This window comes from Glycine max, chromosome 3, assembly GCF_000004515.6.
Source record: "Glycine max cultivar Williams 82 chromosome 3, Glycine_max_v4.0, whole genome shotgun sequence".
In the NCBI taxonomy this organism is placed as follows: domain Eukaryota; kingdom Viridiplantae; phylum Streptophyta; class Magnoliopsida; order Fabales; family Fabaceae; genus Glycine; species Glycine max.
In genome coordinates this window covers 42,347,908-42,367,489 of record NC_016090.4, presented here as the reverse complement: position 1 = coordinate 42,367,489, position 19,582 = coordinate 42,347,908, and the positions used below count along the sequence as shown (strand labels likewise).

Below are 19,582 nucleotides of genomic sequence, written 5' to 3'. Positions count from 1 at the left end.
TTCAAATAATTGCTGAAACTATTTTTTAAATTGAATCCTTAAACTAAAAAAGTATTGGGTCGTGAAGTTACTTTTGGCGGATTAAAATTATTACAAAATAACAAATTGTGTTGATTTTTAAATTTTAAGAATTTAATTAAAAATTTTACATGATCAGTGACCTAATTAAAAAGAAAATAGTTTAAAAAGTTATTTAAAAATCCCAAATAATTCAAGAACCTATTGAGAATAACTTAGCCTTCAATCAATAACCATTTTTATAAAAATTTGTAAGAGGGTTCTTATCTAGAGTTTAATTATCATTAAATGTTAATATAATGTTTCTTTTACATTAAAACAAAATTTGAAATCATTCTTTGAAATGATTTTGAAGATAATTATGTCTTTATCCTGTAATATATATATATATATATATATATATATATATATAAAATAAATTGTAAGTGTATTTAAATTAAATTTTATTATCAAATCAATAATCATATATAATAATAATTTGTGAATAAATAGTAATGTTTTTTTACATTATCAATGTATTTAAATTTTTTTAAAAAAAATGTGCAAGTATTACACAATCTTTCAATTAATAAAAACCTTCTTTATTAAAAATAGTGAAATATAAATTAATGAAATCTTAATTTTATTAGTGATTTTTTAATTATTTAAAGGTAACTTAGTTAGGATAAATAATTAAATTTAAATTTTTTTTAGAGATGGATTTTTTTGGACTGATTAAAAAATGGAAAATATTAATTACTAAACAATTTTATTTAAAAAATTAATGTATCAAACTTGCAGTAAAATTTTCTAGTGGGCAAACATTAATTAATGTAATTTCATTTTATGAATCGTTAGGATTTTACTAAAAGTTTCAAGGTTTGGGGAGTTGTGATAAAGTATCGGTATCTGGATGGTTCCAGCGGACCCTCTTTTCTTTTGCACTTGTTTTAGCAAAAGAAGCAATGCAAGGCCCCTCTTCCCTTCACCTTTCAATGGTAGGATCCATTTTAGCTGTGGACCAATATTTTTTAAGTAACTTTTATTTTTCTGATTGGTCAAACTCGATCTGTTGCAATAGTATATGCTGCTTATGCAGACATGGATCAACTTTGGCGTGAAGAAAAATTATATACTATGAGTGTGTTTGGTTTACATTTTCATTTTTTGTTTCTACTTCTTATTTTTATTTTCTGAAAATTATTTTCATTTTTAAAAGATTAGAATTCTGAAAATATGTTTGGATTGACTTTTTGTTTTCTGTTTTCATAAAATAAAAATATTAAAAATTTATGATATATTGACTTCTTGTCTTTTTGTATTTTTAGATTTGTTTAAAATTACATTCATTATCACCGCAATTTCATTTTACCGAAATGAAATGTTTGTTCTCAACTAAAAACACTGAAAACGAGAATTTATTGTTTTCATTTTCTGGTTATTTCTTGTTTTCATTTTCATTGAAAATGTTTTCAGAAATTCAACCAAACACATTTTCATCACCATTTTCTGTTTTCAATGAAAATGAAAATAGAAAACAATCAAACCAAACACTCCCTAATATTTTGAAATAGATTATCCCATTTATTGAGCAACAATAAAATGGAAATACTAGTAAATTTAAACCCCTCCCTTTTGTCGTTGCATCATACTCTGAAATTAAATTAATTAAAGTTTGCCCACTAGAAAATTTTACTGCAAGTTTGATATTTTTTAAAATAAATTGTTTAGAAATGTTTTAATTAATATTTTCCATCTTTAAATTAGTCCAAATTTTTTTTTGTCTCCATAAGTCCATGGCCCAATCTTTTGAGGAATAAGAATAAAAAAAATAAAAGTTGCTACTAAACCGTTGCCAAATTAAGTTTAGTCCTGGCCCAACAAATTCTTTATTGTTTAACAAGTCCATTACTGCCCTGTTTTCTTTTGGGTCAGACTCATAGTGAGAGAGTAATTATTCAACCCACCTAATTATTTGATTTGGTACACTCCAACTCCAACTGCATTATAGGATTTACAATCTGTAATACAACATGCATCATGGATTGCTCAATCCATAATGAACAAGAAAGCATTATTGTTCTTCTTGGGATTTATTATATTTAAGTTCAGTAATATATTTTAATTATTTTTTTAATTTTTTTAACTAAAAAATTTATTTGATTGTTCGATAAATAAACATTTTTTTAATAATTTCTCAATAATTTCTAATAACTTTTAGAACTTTATTTGAAATAATATTCTTAAAATAATAGTTTTAAATTTTTTATATTTTCTTTTATTTTATCCTTAATATATTTATCAAATTTTATGCTTATCATTTTTAAATAAACCATTATTTTATTTTATTTCAATCATTTTATATTTTTTAATTATTTCAACAACTAATTTTATTAAATATTTATAATTTAATAAATTAATTTTTCAACTAATTTTATTAAACATGCCCATAGGAGAACAACAAACGTTGAGTTGTCAAAGATGTGATCAATTGACTTTTAAATACTCATAAAAGCGAAGGGGAACCAAAAAATTAAAAGGAGCTGTTGTCAACAAAACTAACTAATGGGCAGTTAAGAGAACAAATAAGAAAAAAAATCTATTAAAAAATCTATTAAAGTGAAGAGATATGTTCTTATAAAACAAAAGTGAAGAGAAATGTAAAAAAAAGTAAAAATCGTTAAATGAGTTGTATTTATAGTGTTTTTAAATTAAAATAGCCAATGAACTTAACTTTTAGTGTAAATACTTTTAGTGATTAAACAATTAAAAATCATTTTAGATATAACTTTTACAATTTTTTTCACTTGTTTGTAGTGTTTGGTTATCTCAAACTTATGTTAAAGACTAATTTTATTTGTAGTATGTGATTATTGCTAATACAAGAAAATTGAATATAAATTCTTTTGTTAAGTAAATATTCTCTAACATGTGTCCATAAAGAAACTTTATACTATTGTATCAATCTTATGAGTCAAAAAATTATGCATAAAATAATATATTAAATGAGAGAGTAACAAATATTATTGGTTCTCAGTGATATTTGATTTAATATTTTTAAATAAGATTTTATGTTTAAATTTTATAGATGAAAAAATATGAATAGAAAAAAAGATAATCGATAAAAAAACAAAACTGATAAATATTTAGTACTAATTCTAATTTTAAAGAAATAGTAACAAATAGTTACTTTATCACTCAATTATAATTAAATTCATAAATAATATATATTTTTTAACTTATACACCTGTTGGTGGTTCTTAAAAAATGTAAATTTTTTTTAATAAAATCTCACTTTTTTTTATCACAGCGAAAAAAGTGTCAAAGATGGTGTCATATGATATAATATAACACCTTTGACTTTGAGGGATATTTGATTATAATGACAAATTAGACATGCACTTTAACTAATCCATGGCTTACCCATCTCTTTAATAAAATAAGTCCACAGAGGCACAGCCAATCATGAAATTTCCCCCACGAATGTTGAATACGCTTGTGAACCTCAGTCATCTCCACTCTCCTTTCAATTGGTGCCCCCAGCTCAAATATTCCACTCTAATCAACAAAAAATAAAATGCGTTCACACATATTGTCAACTAATCCCTCCCTCCCTCTCGATCTGCCACGGAAAATTCCTATAGAATCCTACTCCTCTAAACAACATATTATTAAAAGAAAAAAGCATGAATATATATAAAAAATATTTATTGACTTCATTAATGAATAATCTTAATTTATTTTAAAAGAAAGATTATTTTCGTGATATTTAATCATTTTTTATCTATATAAAGCTTTAATATAAGATTTTACTTAAAAATTCAAACACTTAATTTGACTCTGACTAACCACATATTAGTATCTTATTTTCTAGAAGATTTTGAAAAAATGACCTCCTTTTTGCATTTATGACATGGAGAAAAGCGAGCTAACTATAACATCCTTCTTAATTATTCCGACACTGATGGAAGTTGAATTGGTTGATTACCTATATATATAATAATACTTTTATAGCAAAGGAATACAAAGAAAATGGTGAGAGGTCCCCTCATATGTTCTTTTCGACTAAATAACAACCATTACGGCTGCATTTCATGCTTTCTGACTTCTTTTTTATTTTTATTTCTCAGAATTCATTACGGGGAGTTTAGATCCTGTGAAGTGTGAGCGACGATTGAATTGCAAGTAACAAAGCATAGAAAATTAATTAATTAAGTGAAGAAGTTAAAGAAGAAAAGAAGAGTGAAGAGAGCCACAAAAATGTTGTTACCACTACTCATATATTATATATTATCCAATTTGGTGCACTTCTTATTTCAAAGTTTCAAATTACTAACACTGCTTTGCTCGTAGGCAGCTCTGTTCGATTGCTTGCATGATTTGATGGTGAATAATTGCGCCTCTATGTTGAATGCAATAATAACAGTCTCATAACTGGTTAACTCAATTGATCATCTTCTCATTTTAATTTATTTGACTGGTTTTTATTAAGCTTTAATTTGAATTAATCAAGGAAAAGAGAGACACTATGTTTTTAATAACAAAAATAAAATAAGAGAGAGATGGATAGAATTTAAATAGAAAATGAAAGTGTACAGTTAATTACTATGTTTTAGTGTTAACTAATCTTTGCTTAAAAAATTGACTGGACACCCTCATTGAATATCCCTTTTCGATCGGCCAAGTTTTTTTTTTTTTCTCATTAGTAAATTTTGAACCAAATATATTAAGGGCGAGCACATTCCATTCAAACTTACTAATGTCTGTGGTGTACTATTTATTTGAAATCAACTAGACATGAAGTTCAAAATATTTTTTACTTCAATTTGATTATGATCATATTTCCCAATTTAGTGTATCCTTTCGACTTCTATATACCAAACTTTGTTGATTTATCATTACCATATGTGATATTTGGCTTGACTTGTAAACACATTGTACATTCGAAGATGAGCAAGCAAGTTAATTAGCACATGCACATTGATGATTTCACAATACATGACGTACTAGCTAGCAGTTTTATTCGTGTAAAGAATATGTTCCTCTCTTAGTCGACGCATTCCAATTTCCAATAATGCGGGCGTGCGTGTGAATCACTCCGTATACGCCTTTGTCTTGTTGTCGTAAGGCTTCAGAATAAACGACCCTGATTTGAAACCGAATTAAACTACACATTGAGTATTCACCATAAGCATCACGATGCCACTGTTTCATGTTCTATAATTTGTGTTACATTTTAAATAGTAATTTCTTCCTTGACAAACTCTTTATAAATATACAAACAGAACCTAAAAGGAATTAATTGCAATTATATTTTGAAGACAAAGTTATAATTCAACACTTCAACCTCTTTGCTTGTTTTTTTTTCTTTAATTGAACGAGAGATTAAATTGAGTATGAATACTTTTTGTTATAATATACGGAGTATTTTCTCTCTCTCATACACTAATTAATATTATCTATGGATGTGTTTGATTTAGATAATAAAAATAAAGATGATAAAAATAAAATAAAAATACAATGACACCTTAAGAGGGTAGATTAACTTATATGTGGGGGCTTTGGCCCACCTGATATATATATATAACATTTTAATATTAAATTAATTATTTTTATTTTAAGATTTTGATTATAGAAAAACAAATTATTTAAGTTGTACATTAATAAGTTGTTGGTTCAAGTAGTAGTGAATTCAAGTAAAATCTTTAATTCAAGTTTTATGGATAAAATCAAAATGTGATTGAAAAGAGAGACACAATAAAGGTGTACAGTTAAATTTTTGATAAAAGATTAATTTTAAACAAAATTAATAAATATTTCATTTCAATAACTTGATATAATAAAAAGAAGGCTAAAATGCAGATTTCACCCCTACTTTTTAAAATCTACAATTTTAGTTTCTCTCTATTTTTAATTGAGACATTTTATCTCTCACTTTTAAAAATTTTGTAAGTTTAATTTTCTTATTTTTTAATTGAGATATTTTCATATAAATTTATAATCTTAGTCTCCTTTTCTAGTTTTAAACTTGACCGTGTACTTTATTAATTTTTTTTAATAAATTAAGTTTATTAGCAATTAAATAATTTAAAATAACATTTGTCATGTAGATAATAAATAGACACATGTTATTTAACGTTAACATAATACATATTTAAAATTGGTCAGGACTAAATTTGCATAATTTTTAAAAATGAATGATGAAATGTTTCAATTAAAAAATAAGAGACTAAAATCGTAAAATTTTTAAAAATAGAAGATGAAATGTCTCAATTAAAAAAAAGAGAATTAAAATCACATATTTTAAAAAAATAGGGAATAAAAATTGTCTTTTAGCCTAAAAAAATATTAAGCTGTACGAAACATTCATCGATATTAATTTTAATATATTTTTTATTTTTTCTTATAAATAAATAGTTAATGTTATAAAATTATGTAAGTTACCCTGATTTTTTTGGCTAGGTCCACCCCTGCACCTTAGAGTACTTTACATAATATAAAAACTCATGAAGCGCCATCTAATATTTTTTTTGAAATTAAAGTCGAGTGTAAAATTGTGGGTTCTAAAAAAAATGTACAAAAATTCTCTCTAATATTATTTTTCTCCTTCAGTCCAAACACAACTTAAACGAGAGATCATTAAATATGTGTGGATTAATCTTATTTAATTTTAGATTTTCAAATAATATTGATTATGAAATTAATGTTCTGTTATTTAAATTATGTTGATGGATATTTGTTTAAAACTTATAATATGTGAACAAGCCTATATGATGAGTTAAACTCTCACTTGATAGCGGATATACAAATGAAGGGTCACTAATCTTATCTAGAAGCAATAAAATTATCATTTTTTAAAGATAAAATTATCATTTTTTAAAATTAGAAGAAAAACTCTAAGGACCAGATAAACAGGAGTTTTTCATCATTTGGTTGTTTATGATTTTCATCAAAGTAGAACGTATGGATTCAAATTCGTAACTCTCCTAAAATTATTTTCTTATCATTAAACTCTCCTAAAATTAGTTTATATGCTAGTATAAATATATTGTAATTGTACAAAATTATACATATATATATATATATACATATATATATATATATATATATATATATATATTATAAAATCCATGTAATAATATCCCAATTTCTAACACAACCATAGAAACAAAAACAACTCATAGTCAGGGCCCACTAGTGGGCCTACGCTGCATAGTCAAATGCATTTCCTTCATCTCCACCAGAAAAAAAAAAAAAAGATATCCAACAAATATTGCTGCATTTATGATTTTTATAATTTCAAATGCCGAGTTATGAAGTAGCTGATAAATACGTATGGAAACATTAATGCAAGTTCATGGTACCACTCAAATTCAAATTGTGGCCAACATTTTATACGACGTTGGCTTTAGTATTTTAAAAAAAATACTTAATCGGATTGATTGGGTTCATATTGACTGATTTTTTTCTCTCCGAAACATTAGTAAATCAATCCAATTAAATACAGTTAATTATATTCAATTTTATCCTAAACTCGAACCAGTGAAATCCACAAACACAAGATATTTTATCATGATTTGTTTCCTTAATTGACTATAACTATGATTACTATTTTTTTTATCATTGAATTATGATTACTATGAATAAAGGTACCGGAAGTTATCTCTTAATCATAATCCTAACTAATCAAGGAAATAATTATTTTTTTTGTAAAGGAAGAAAATAAATTATGACAATATAAAAAAATATATGACAATTAATCATGAGAAATAAAGAAAAATTATCTAATGAGTGTAGCTCGACAACACTATGAATTTGTCGAAATGACCCAAATTCGAACCCCTTAGAATATATTAACTCCAAATCGAGTGATTTCGGTTATTGTTAGTTTTAAAAATAAATAAAAAATAAAGAAATTAATCATAGAATATTTTTTTTTTGTGCAATTAGAATATACTCTAAGATGTACATTTTGAAATATGTTAATATATTTCTTATATTTTAACATTTTCCTCAAGTTAGAACTTATTAAACTTTTATGCTTGTTAGAAATAAATGTTTTTTTAGGGAATAAATATTTGTTCTTTGGTACAATAAATATTTTTTGGTACAGATTGATACGATAAATATTTTTCTAATACACATAATACAACACAATTAGAAAAATAATAATGTAATTATATAAATTGTTAACAAAAAATAATCTTAGATATTAAAAAATATGACAAGATATTTTCATATACTAGTATTTTAATAAGTGCGTGCTTGTTTTAGTAGTGTGCGCGAGATTATTATAATCTCCCTCACAGTTCAATTTGAATAAAACAAAAACGTATTTGTTTTGACTAGTTATGATTCTTTATTTTGAGAGTTGAATTTTGGATGGGAAAAAAAATGAGGGAGCCTTTACTTTTTCCATTTCTAAAAGACATTTACTACTTTAAATCCTTTATCATTTGTATATAGAAATTAAAATAATTTACAGTGATTTTAGAAGCTATTTTTTTCTTCAACAAGAGCGTATTTTCTCTCCCTTTTCTATCTTTCAGTTTATCCTTTAAATTTTTATCTTCATTTCTAAATTAAATTCTATTTTTTTAGAATAAATTGTCAATAATCGAAAATAATCTTATATCAAGAGAAATGTATACATAATATTAACTATTAAATTTTTTATCATCAATTATTATTATTATTGTTTATTTTATTTAAAATTAGTCTGATGATCTGAGTTTAGATGATTTTAAATTGTTAGGTAAAGTCTCACATTTAAATTTTGTGATAAGATATTTTTTTATTGCGACATCTAATTTTTTAAGTATATAATGTATCACAGTTTAATAATAATAATAATATTTATATACTTTGACTTTAAATTTCAATTTTATTTAAATGTAAAATAGTATGTACGGACAAATTGTTAATATTTCCAATATATTATATGTGTTGTGCATATAAGACCACCAGTTAAAATAAAACTTAATAACTTTGGTTTGGTCAACGCTTTTCAATCATACACTTGTGCCCCTCACTTGCTTATTCATTTGAACCCTTGTTCATGTACTTGTGAATATTAAACAAGAACTTCCATTTCATCCTATTTTGTTTTCTTTTCCTTTTGTTTTCATTGATTCCTGTCATTTCAAAAGAGGCTTCCAAAGCTAAGGTTTATAATTCAAAAAGTCTTTATTTCCTATGTGCCAGTGTTAATATTCATTAAGTCAATGGACTAAATAAATAAACAACTCTTTACAAGTTCGATGTTATCAAACTCGGTTTGCAAAATGTGAATAAAAACAAAAGCATTACTAATTATTTTTTTCATAATTTCTTTATAATGATTTTTCTAGGGTTTAAAGTATATTATGTCTGTCTATTAGTCCCTCCGTGCCTTATATAAGCTCTTTTTCTTATGATAATATATTGTGTTTCTTTTATTATGTTCTAATAGTATAAGATATGATATAATTAGAATATCATTGAAATATGATTAGACATAATATACCTGAAATTTCGGAATATTATTATTCAAGTGGGTAAGTTGATGGATGAGACAAAAGACATTGATTTGAATCTGTCTATCATCGACTGAGAGAATACACAAGTTGTTAAACTCGATTGCATAAAAAAGAATAGATTAAACATAAGATAAAAAAAATGCTAAGTATATGTATTTTTATTGATGCTACAGATAATTGGAGTAAAATGATATTTTAAAAAAAAAATACTCAGACCCTTCTTTTTAAGAAATTGAATTTGTGAAACATTAAATTTATGTACAGTGCATTTTGAACCAAAATTCAAACATAACCCAAGTCATTCTGTCCATCAAGAATCGAAGGGTACAAAAATCAATTAAAATATTTGACATTTTGAATAATGAAAAATGTTTAATATAGTATAGAATTAAATTCATTTTAGGATTTCAAGATTCTCCCGCAGATCGATAGAACGGATATGCTACTAGTTAGATAAAAATATATAAAAAAAAATGTAAATGTAATGTCTTGCATATCACGGAGAAAGGATAATCTATATTAATCTTGTAACAACTTACAAGTGAAAAAAAAAAAAAAAACAAGATAGAGTTGAGTCAACCACTGCTTATCATATCATATGACGTGGTTACTGATTTAACCTTAATCCGTTCAAAGTAGTAACGAGTAACAACCAAACCAACAAACCCCTAACTCTCTTAACCCCAAAGCACACGGTTTGTAACCCAAGTTAACTTGTTAGAGCCACCCACGCTTTCTCTGTCTCTCTCTTCTTATAACAAGTCTCTAACTAACGGCATATTCTCTTTCTCTCTCCATGCCGCAGCGCATGCTTTGATCGACCAAGTCACCTCTCTCGCATTCTTCGTAGTTCCAAGATCCGAACTCCGAGATTCCGGTGAACCCTCCTTTCTCTTTATCCTTAAATATATCAACAACCACGACAACAACCTTGACCTTTTTTGTTTCCACCAAACACCATTTTTTTTACAACAGACTCTGAGAAAACGAGTAATGGTGGTGAAGATGATGAGGTGGCGGCCATGGCCGCCTCTCCTCTCGAAGAAGTTCCAAGTGAGGCTGCTCGTGCGGAGGCTCCAGGGCTGCGATCTGCTGCGGAACGCTGCACGTGAAGGTTCCAAATTGGTTCTTGAGATTCGCTGGAAGGGTCCTAAGTTGACCCTTGGCTCTCTGCGACGGAGCTCCGTCGCGAGAAACTTTACTAAAGAGGCGGAATTTGACGTCGACGGCGGTGGCGCCGCCGTGGTTCACTGGGACGAGGAGTTTCCGACGTTGTGCAATTTGAACGGTTACAAAGACAATGTTTTTCACCCTTGGGAGATCGCTTTCACTCTCTTTAATGTCAGTCTCTCCCTCTCTCTCTTAACCTTTTTCCCCCTTACAGCGGAATTTGTTTCAAGAATTTAAAAATTGGATTGTCAAATAAAAGAACCCATATTTTTTTATTTTTTTATAAAAAGACTATTTGAATTGGTGCAATGTTGTTCCTCCTTGAAAATTGGGGGATTATTATTTGATTAAAATAGAAGGATTATTGTTCTAGGTTATTTTTTTGATGGGGTATTGAAATTTTGGATGATCGGGTTCTTTTGGGTTGTCACCGTCCTTGTCTTTCATCTATTTCTTTTTCTTTGTAATATTTAGGTTTGCACGTTTCTTTGTGTGGGAGTATTGTTCTGTCTTATCTTTTATCTGCCCATTTAAATGAATGTCATAATATTGAATAGGTGAGCGTTCATTTGTGTTCCGCGTTACCAATAATGGTGTTGACTTATTGTTTTCTGACCCACTAATAGGAGATTTTTTTTTTTGGATTTTTCCTTCCACAGTGGAAACTTTTGTGCAGTGGTGGACTTTTTTGTCCGTATGATTTTTGTATTTTATTTTAGTTTGTCATAGGTTAATTAAGGACCAATTTGAAATGTTTTTTTTTTCTTTCCAGTTCCATGGGTTAATAGGCATGGCATTGTGTCATTTTTTTTTTCACTGAACAGAATTTGGATTCATTCTATATTGCAGGGATTGAATCAGAGGCCGAAAAACAAGGTTCCTGCAATTGGAACCGCATTATTGAATATTGCTGAATTTGCATCTTCAACTGATCAAAATGATTTTGATTTAAACATTCCACTCACACTAACTGGAGGTTCTGGGGAGCTTTCTCCTTTACTCTGTGTGAGTCTCTTTCCTGATTTCTTTTTTCTCATGCCATATAGGCATCACTGTATATAGGCTGGTCCAATTTCCAGTCTTTGTATTTGTTATAATAGATTTTGAATGTATGCAGATATCAATAAGCTTGACGGAGGTAAGCGTAGCTCAAGAAAGCGTGGAGCCAATTCAGAGATCTATAGTGCCTGGGCCATCGCCCTCCGCCAAGTCGGGAGAAACAGCCTTGGTAGAAAAAGATGAGCTTTCTGCTATTAAAGCTGGTATTAGGAAAGTAATGATTTTGACGGAGTTTGTATCTTCCAAGAAATCAAAAAAGGGATGTCGTGAGGAAGAAGGAAGTGAAGGTAGGTGCTCTAGAAGTGAGGATGGTGAATACAATTATCCTTTGGATTCTGAGTCAATTGATGATTCTGAGGAAGGTGAAACAGATGAGGGGAAGGAGGATTCCAGCATTAGGAAGTCATTCAGTTATGGAACACTGGCCTCTGCAAATGCTGGGGGATTTTTTCATTCCAATATGAGAGTAAATTGTAATGATGAAGACTGGGTTTATTACAGCCATCGAAAGTCTGATGTTGGGTGTTCACGGATGGAGGATTCTACAACTTCTTCTTCTGATCCATATTTACAAAGTTCTAAGCGCAGCATACTTCCATGGAGGAAGAGGAAGTTGAGTTTCAGATCTCCTAAAGCTTATAAGGGAGAGCCGTTGCTAAAGAAGTCATATGCAGAAGAAGGTGGTGATGACATAGATTTTGATCGCCGTCAACTTAGCTCCGATGAATCCCTTTCTTTGACTGTAAGAATTCTTTCTTAAAACTTGTTTCCTTCTCATTTGAGTATCAGTCCATGCCTTGTTTGCAAACCTTCACAGTTGATTTTTTCCCGGGGCGGTTTTAGCCTAGCCCTCATTTGTATGGTAATGATTGTAAACTAAATCTAGTGTGCATAAATCTCTCCATTGTTCTATGAAAGTATGATACAAAGCTATTAACTTAGACATAACTTCTGAATACTTTTGAAACTTTTGTTGCACACTTAGTTTATTTTATTCATGTTAATGGCTTTATATTTTTTGCCAGTGGTACAAGACTGAGGATGACTTGTCTGCACATCGATCGTCAATCTCTGAATTTGGGGATGGCAGTTTTGCTGTAGGGAGTTGGGAGCAGAAAGAAGTCATGAGTCGTGATGGTCATATGAAGCTTCAAACACAGGTCTTCTTTGCTTCAATTGATCAACGCAGTGAACGTGCAGCAGGTGAGAGTGCATGTACAGCTCTTGTTGCTGTGATTGCTGACTGGTTTCAAAATAATCGTGATCTTATGCCCATAAAGTCGCAGTTTGATAGTCTAATTAGAGAAGGCTCCTCAGAATGGAGGAACCTATGTGAAAATGATGCCTATAGAGAGCGGTTCCCTGACAAGCATTTTGACCTGGAAACAGTCATTCAAGCAAAAATACGTCCGCTTACTGTGGCTCCTGGGAAGTCCTTCATTGGTTTTTTTCATCCTGAAGGGATGGATGAAGGCAGATTTGACTTTCTGTATGGTGCCATGTCTTTTGATAATATTTGGGATGAGATTAGTCGTGCTGGACAAGAGTGCCCTAGCAATGGTGAACCTCACATTTATGTTGTTAGTTGGAAGATCATTTTTTCATCCTCAAAGTTGAATATGATTGTTATTACATCATTGACACTTTGGGAGAGAGACTTTATGAAGGGTGCAACCAGGCATATATCTTGAAATTTGACAGCAACACAATGATGTACAAAATGCCAAATGTTGCTCATTCATCAGATAACAAGACATCCAATGACCAGCAAACTGTAGCAGAAATATTAGATCCTAATAATAGTCAAACCCAACAAGTAAATAGCAAGGAGGTGGATTCTGTTGCAGGGGAGGAAGAACAGTTGAGGAGTGAGACAGAAGAAGTTATATGCAGAGGGAAGGAAGCATGCAAAGAGTACATTAAAAGCTTCCTAGCTGCAATCCCTATCAGAGAATTGGAAGCAGATGCCAAGAAAGGCCTCATTTCTTCAGCATCCCTTTACCATAGACTACTACAAATTGAGTTTCATTACACCCAATTGTTAGGTGAAACATCAATGGCTGAACCAGAGACCTTAGCTCTTGCAATAACTGAGGCTTCTACCATAACCAAGCTGTAAATTGAAGAAAATGCGTCTATGCTAACTTATTTTACTACTTTAACCATTGATGTTCTTCTGATTTTGAACTGAATTTAATTATAACATATGGAGGCTCGTATAAGCTTTTGGTGCGAGCAAATGAGTGAGCTGAGCTTTTATTTGCGCAGTTCTGTTTGGCACTTGCCTTGTTTTATATTTACCTGTAATCTTTCTTGGGAAGGTTATTCTGTAAATGGCTATGTAGTTTCCTTTTCAAGTCAGTGCATACGTTTGGCATCTGAAATGTAAGTTCTAAACAGATTCTACTCTTAAATGGCAGATAGCTTTTAGTTTTTACGGACACCTCAGACTTGTTACTTTAGTTTTGCACTCTGATTCTTGTGTTTTTTTTCTTCCTTTACCGTTTGTTTATTATTATCTGCTTATTAGTATTTTATTATTTGATGTAGATGTGGTTTTTTCTTGCTTTGTTACTCAACAATGAAGTCCAAAAGAGAAAACTAATAATTTTGGGCACAGAAATGAGTTGTAGTTCACTTTTGAATCATAGGAACATAATGAATCATAGTCGTAAATTTGAACTAGAGAAGATTGTTCTCTATCTCCTTAAATTCCTTGTTGACTTAAAGACCATTCTCATATTCAAATGATTAACCATACCTACTGAATTATATAGTATAGTGATCTCTGGAACACATCATTCCAGAGAATCCTACATCAACAAAACGTTATATGGAAGGTTTAAGTGATTTCTATTTTGAAGTATCAAGTAGCCCTTATGTTAAAACCCCGTTAGTTCAATGGACAAGTTTATGGTATCGTGAGAATGAAATCAATGATTTTCCGTCTTCTCTCATTTGCATATTTCTTCGAGCCTTCCTCGATCCTCTTGTATCTGTCATAGGCTCCTGACTAAAATAATCCCACATCCATAGCTCAGCACCCACCATGTCCAACTTCAGTAGTCTTGGGGTTGAAGTAGGGATGCTAAAAAAAATTAGTTTAAAAAAAATACCTGTAACTATAACTAGCTTTATATAACAAGTTATAAAAGTAGGTATGAAATCATAACCAATTTTATAATTATAAGTATTTCAAATAATTTATTTTTATTTAAAAACTAGTTATAATTATAAAAATATAACTAGTTGTATAGAAATGGATATTTCAAATGATTTATTTTTGGTCATCCATAATTAGTTATATAATTGATTTTAGACATAATTAGTTATATAATTGGTTTTATAATTAGTTTATTCATAATTAGTTATATATCCATATTTTAAAAATAATAACTAGTATCAAATTACTCATATTTTAAAAATTAGTTATAATTATAGTTATAATATCCACTTTCAATCTAATTATTTATTAGATATGATTATAATTATGTAAAAACCCAAATTATTAACATCATGGGGGGAAGGCATCTCCAGCAACACAAACGTTCCTTGGGATTCCTATGCGTGTGTTTGCGAATACGTTCGAAACATGTTGGATGGGAAAATTAGGCTTTCCAATGCAAAATTCGTAAAGCAACAAGACTTGCTTTGGCGTTGCATCAAAATGAACGCAAACACATACATACGTTTTATCTCAATGGGGCTGATAGGAAACCTTGTGCGTGTTTGGACTGGCGTCATTGATCTACGTTAAGCCACTTTGTAGCTTCTGCTTGATCCACGCTCAGGAACTGCAAACGTGTTACCAAACACGCTATTTATCTAGTTCAATTTTTTCTATGAAGGATCTAACATGATTCTTACCAACACATTATTTCTGTTTGAGTAAATAACTTTGCAGTTAAAATTTTCTCTATTCACCTAGCATTGTGGTATTTAAAGAAAAAACGAGGAATGAATTCCTGATCACAAACATTCATAGACAAACATTTCCCTCATGTACAAACAAATCACGGCTGAAACCAGTAAGACAAACAATGATATCAATAGCCGCAAAAATTTAAGAATTCCTGCATCTACTCTCCGCATAGCCCCAACATCTAGCATAGAATTTTCAAACTATACTTCATCATCATTTGCAGATAAAATCTAGCATAGAATCTTCAAACTATACTTCATCATCATTTGCAGATAAAATTTTGAGTCTTGCTCACCTGGAAAAGACAAATAGGAGCAGCAATTAGCTCAGAGCACACTTCTCTTTTATTTGCTTTAAGTTATTTAAATATTTGAAACCTCTTTTATGAGTGCTAACTGTAAACTTTTATAGGCTTCAGAAAGTACGTAGAAATTGTCATCAATCATAAAAATTTACATTTACTCTTTCAATTAATAATACATCCCCTAAAATTAATTAAATAACAAAATGGAAGTTTATCTTACTTTGAAGTCATTTCCATCATACCCTCTATGCTTTTGTCGTGGGAAGATCTTCATCAATAGATACGAGCGTGTGTATATATATATATATATATAATATTATGTAAAATAAATTTTATATCATATTTTAACCCAAAATTTTAACACATTAGGCTTGTAGGTCTTTGTTATTTATATGTTATTCAATTTGTAAATTTTTATTTAATATGAAATTTTTATATTCACACTTGCATTTTAATAATTTCTTTTTTTTTATTATAACCCAAAGGAAAAATATATTTGACATAAGAGATAGAAAGAAAGAATATATAACTGATTAATAAGATTGATGATATAATATGATAAAAAGAAAGAAAAAAAAGATAAATGAGATACATTGGTGGAGAGTGTTTGTAATTTTTGGGTTCAAAATATCATTATTCTAACTCAAAATTAAGACAAATTTTGGATAATAATACATGAATACCCTTTTATAATAAACACTTATTTCACACTTTTCTTTTGTCTGTATCTTGCTTCTTGTGATATCCTATCTCCTATAAATCCATCACTTTTTTCTTTATTTATTCATCTCTCTAGGTGTTGATGGGCATATCAGTGTCCATCAAACATTTTCCAATCATTTTTACCTGAGCTTCTGTTGAAACTACTTCTGCTCACTGTTAGGCCTAGCACACTGGAGTCTGGAGGAGTTTCCTCGTAACTCTGTTGTGTTTTTTGTGGAATTGGGGGTTCATCATGTGAGGATGAGTTTCCTCGGTATCTCGAGAAGAGATCAATTCACAAGGATAATACTACCTTTACACAATTGATAGCACACCTTTTCCATTTCATATATTGTTATTTCTTCAAAATTGTTTCTTTTCTTCTTTTATTTTAGTTTCTGCATATAGTAGTAGTTAAATCTCCAGTAGTCTCTTCTATATTCTAACGGAATAACTTCTTGTCCAACTACTTTTTACGAAGTTTGGCTTCAAAAGCCATGGATCCTAGCTCCACTTAAATTAACATTTCTTTTAATGTAAACATCGAATTCAATTTTCCCATTCATCAATCACTGGACAACACTAATTATAAACGAGCAACATGTTTACTAAGGACTCTACCAGATAGACAAGGCTGGTTCGTTACAAGCCAAGAAAAATTAAGACTAAATAGAAGAAAAATCAATATAATACAAGAAGAATCATATAATTATGGCCACCATTGATTTGTTTTTTTTTTCTTTCTTTTCATTTTCAGTTGATACCAATAATTATAAAAAATAAACATCATTTTATTTCTTATTTTCACAAATTTATAAAAAAAAAGTGACAACAAAACTAGATCAAATTTGTTGTCACCTTTTCTTTAACAAATTCCCGAAAACAAGATATAGAGTAAAAATAAAAATGAAGCCTTTGTAATAAAAAATATATCAACTGAAAAATGAAAACAAAACGCACCAAAGGTGAGATAAATATCTCTTTCTAGCAGCAAACGGGGCATTTGACAAGGCCGTTCTCGTTGCACTGAGAACATCTAACGAAGCATTCATCGTTGTTGTCAGTGAACACTTTGCAACTTCCACAACAGTTGGAACAAATAGCGAATCTCATGTTGGCGCAGCCAGAACATGGAGAATCACTTGAGTGAGTTGGTGTTCCTTCAAGAAACTTCCCAAGCCACCCCATCTCATGCAACCCAACCACTTCATCAGCTCCTCCAATGTACCTTCCCTTGATGAAAAGCTTTGGAGGAATCACTTTCCCTCCCAAGATTTTCCACAACTCCTCTCTGAACTCCAAGTGAAGAGACACATCCCTCTCATGATACATTATCTTGAAGCTCCTCAACAAGAAACGGATCGTGTTACATTCCTGAAAGGTTTTCCTTATCCCTCTCAAGCTTGTTGTGTAGAGAATGATTGAATGGTTACTCCCCCCTGGTGGACATAACTCTTTGAAATCACTGAGAGATGGGTATTCATTATTATTGTTGCATGATGGCATTTTAGTTCCCACTAACTTTTCTTCTGCGACTTCTGTGATCTTTTTGGACCCTACGGTGGTTTCTTCCTCCTCAAAATGATTATCATCCTCAACTACTAGCTCCGACAGGTTGTTTCCTTTGTAGTCATCATATGGGGTTGGGAACTTTTTTTGAAGAACTAGGCCTTGTTTCTTCAAGTTGGTTATGGTTGGGACGAGTTTTAGTTTTCTCACAAACCTTCCTCTCACCGTTATTCCTTTTGTGTTTTGTAGGTCTAGAAAATTGGATGGCATGTGATTGGTGTTGGTGTTAGTCACTCAAAGATTCAAGAAAATAAGAGGGTGAGAATGAATGAGCTAGCACTAGCTCAGTGGGGTTCACGATGAGTTTTCTCTTTTGGTTTCAAGAGAGTATATAAAGTGGAGATTGTAAAGCTGTGATGTTGGGTTTGCTTTTGAATGAGAAAAAATGATAATGACACTCTCTATCTGATAGTCTCTTCCTAAAATTTTCTATATATGATTGTTTAAAATTTATTAAAAATTATCATTTTTAATAAATATTATTTTTTAATTTATATTAAATGAACAATAAAATCTATTAAATTTAATGATTTTTAATAAATTTTGATCTGGTGTTGGTGTGGGGGCAAGTCTATACCCACTCCCCATCTTTTATCCGGTTAGAGTGGGACTGACCCTTTACCTACCAATTTGGTGCCTCAATCACGGTGTGTAATATGAAGGATATTTGTTAATTGAAAACTATAAAGTGGCTAATATTCCCTTATATCATTTGCCAATTTGATGGGGGAAACTATACCAACCTTATGTAATCTCAATTGGGCACATGATTCAGTTGGTTTGATACCAATGTTACTTGGGGTGCCCTTGGACCACACTAGCTTCTTTATTTGCCGAATGCGAAGGAGACAAAGTGTGCCGGTGATCATGATTCGACACATTCGGGTAAAAGCCGCGTTGTCCTCAAACTGTAACAACCTTTGGGATAAATATTTAACATGACTATGACTTTGTTGGAAACTAAATGAGAATAAAATTGAATATTAATTTACATGCATACGATTCGTAGCATCTCTAATGCTGCAATCATGATAGAGTTGCTTAACTCACTTTTTAATGAGTCCTACAATTATATCACGCACAATTCTTAATAACCCTTAAGAACTAGTACTTGTATAAAAACTGCTATATATTGCTCAAACGATGAAACTAAATAATAATAAGTTCTCAAGGATAAGAAACCCTATATGCAACTTCCATTACAGTACGTATGATCTGACTGATAATCTTGTAGTGACTCCATTTCTTTGTTTTCTTTTGGTTAGTTACTTGTTGCTAATAACACGGAAAAAGACACAAGTAATGGAAAAGGATTGAACATATATAGGGCGAATTCTCAAA

General features: G+C 30.0%; 1 protein-coding gene and 1 pseudogene across 1 annotated transcript; one reads left to right on the top strand and one right to left on the bottom strand.

Annotated features, from left to right (window-relative positions):
- Positions 1-10,188: 10,188 nt before the first annotated feature.
- Positions 10,189-14,185, top strand: LOC100812878 (uncharacterized; annotated as a pseudogene).
- Positions 14,186-15,632: 1,447 nt separating this feature from the next.
- Positions 15,633-18,648, bottom strand: LOC100812335 (uncharacterized protein At5g39865). The gene is made up of 2 exons (XM_003520672.4): positions 17,633-18,648; positions 15,633-15,961 (listed from the first exon to the last, which is right to left on the bottom strand). The coding sequence occupies exon 1, from the start codon at positions 18,449-18,451 to the stop codon at positions 17,657-17,659; it is 795 nt and encodes a 264-aa protein (XP_003520720.1). The 5' UTR covers positions 18,452-18,648; the 3' UTR covers positions 15,633-15,961; positions 17,633-17,656.
- Positions 18,649-19,582: the final 934 nt, after the last annotated feature.

Bases quoted from the DNA above. Each gene is read 5' to 3' on its own strand.
- LOC100812335 (XM_003520672.4), bottom strand. From the start codon at position 18,451: ATGCCATCCAATTTTCTAGACCTACAAAACACAAAAGGAATAACGGTG.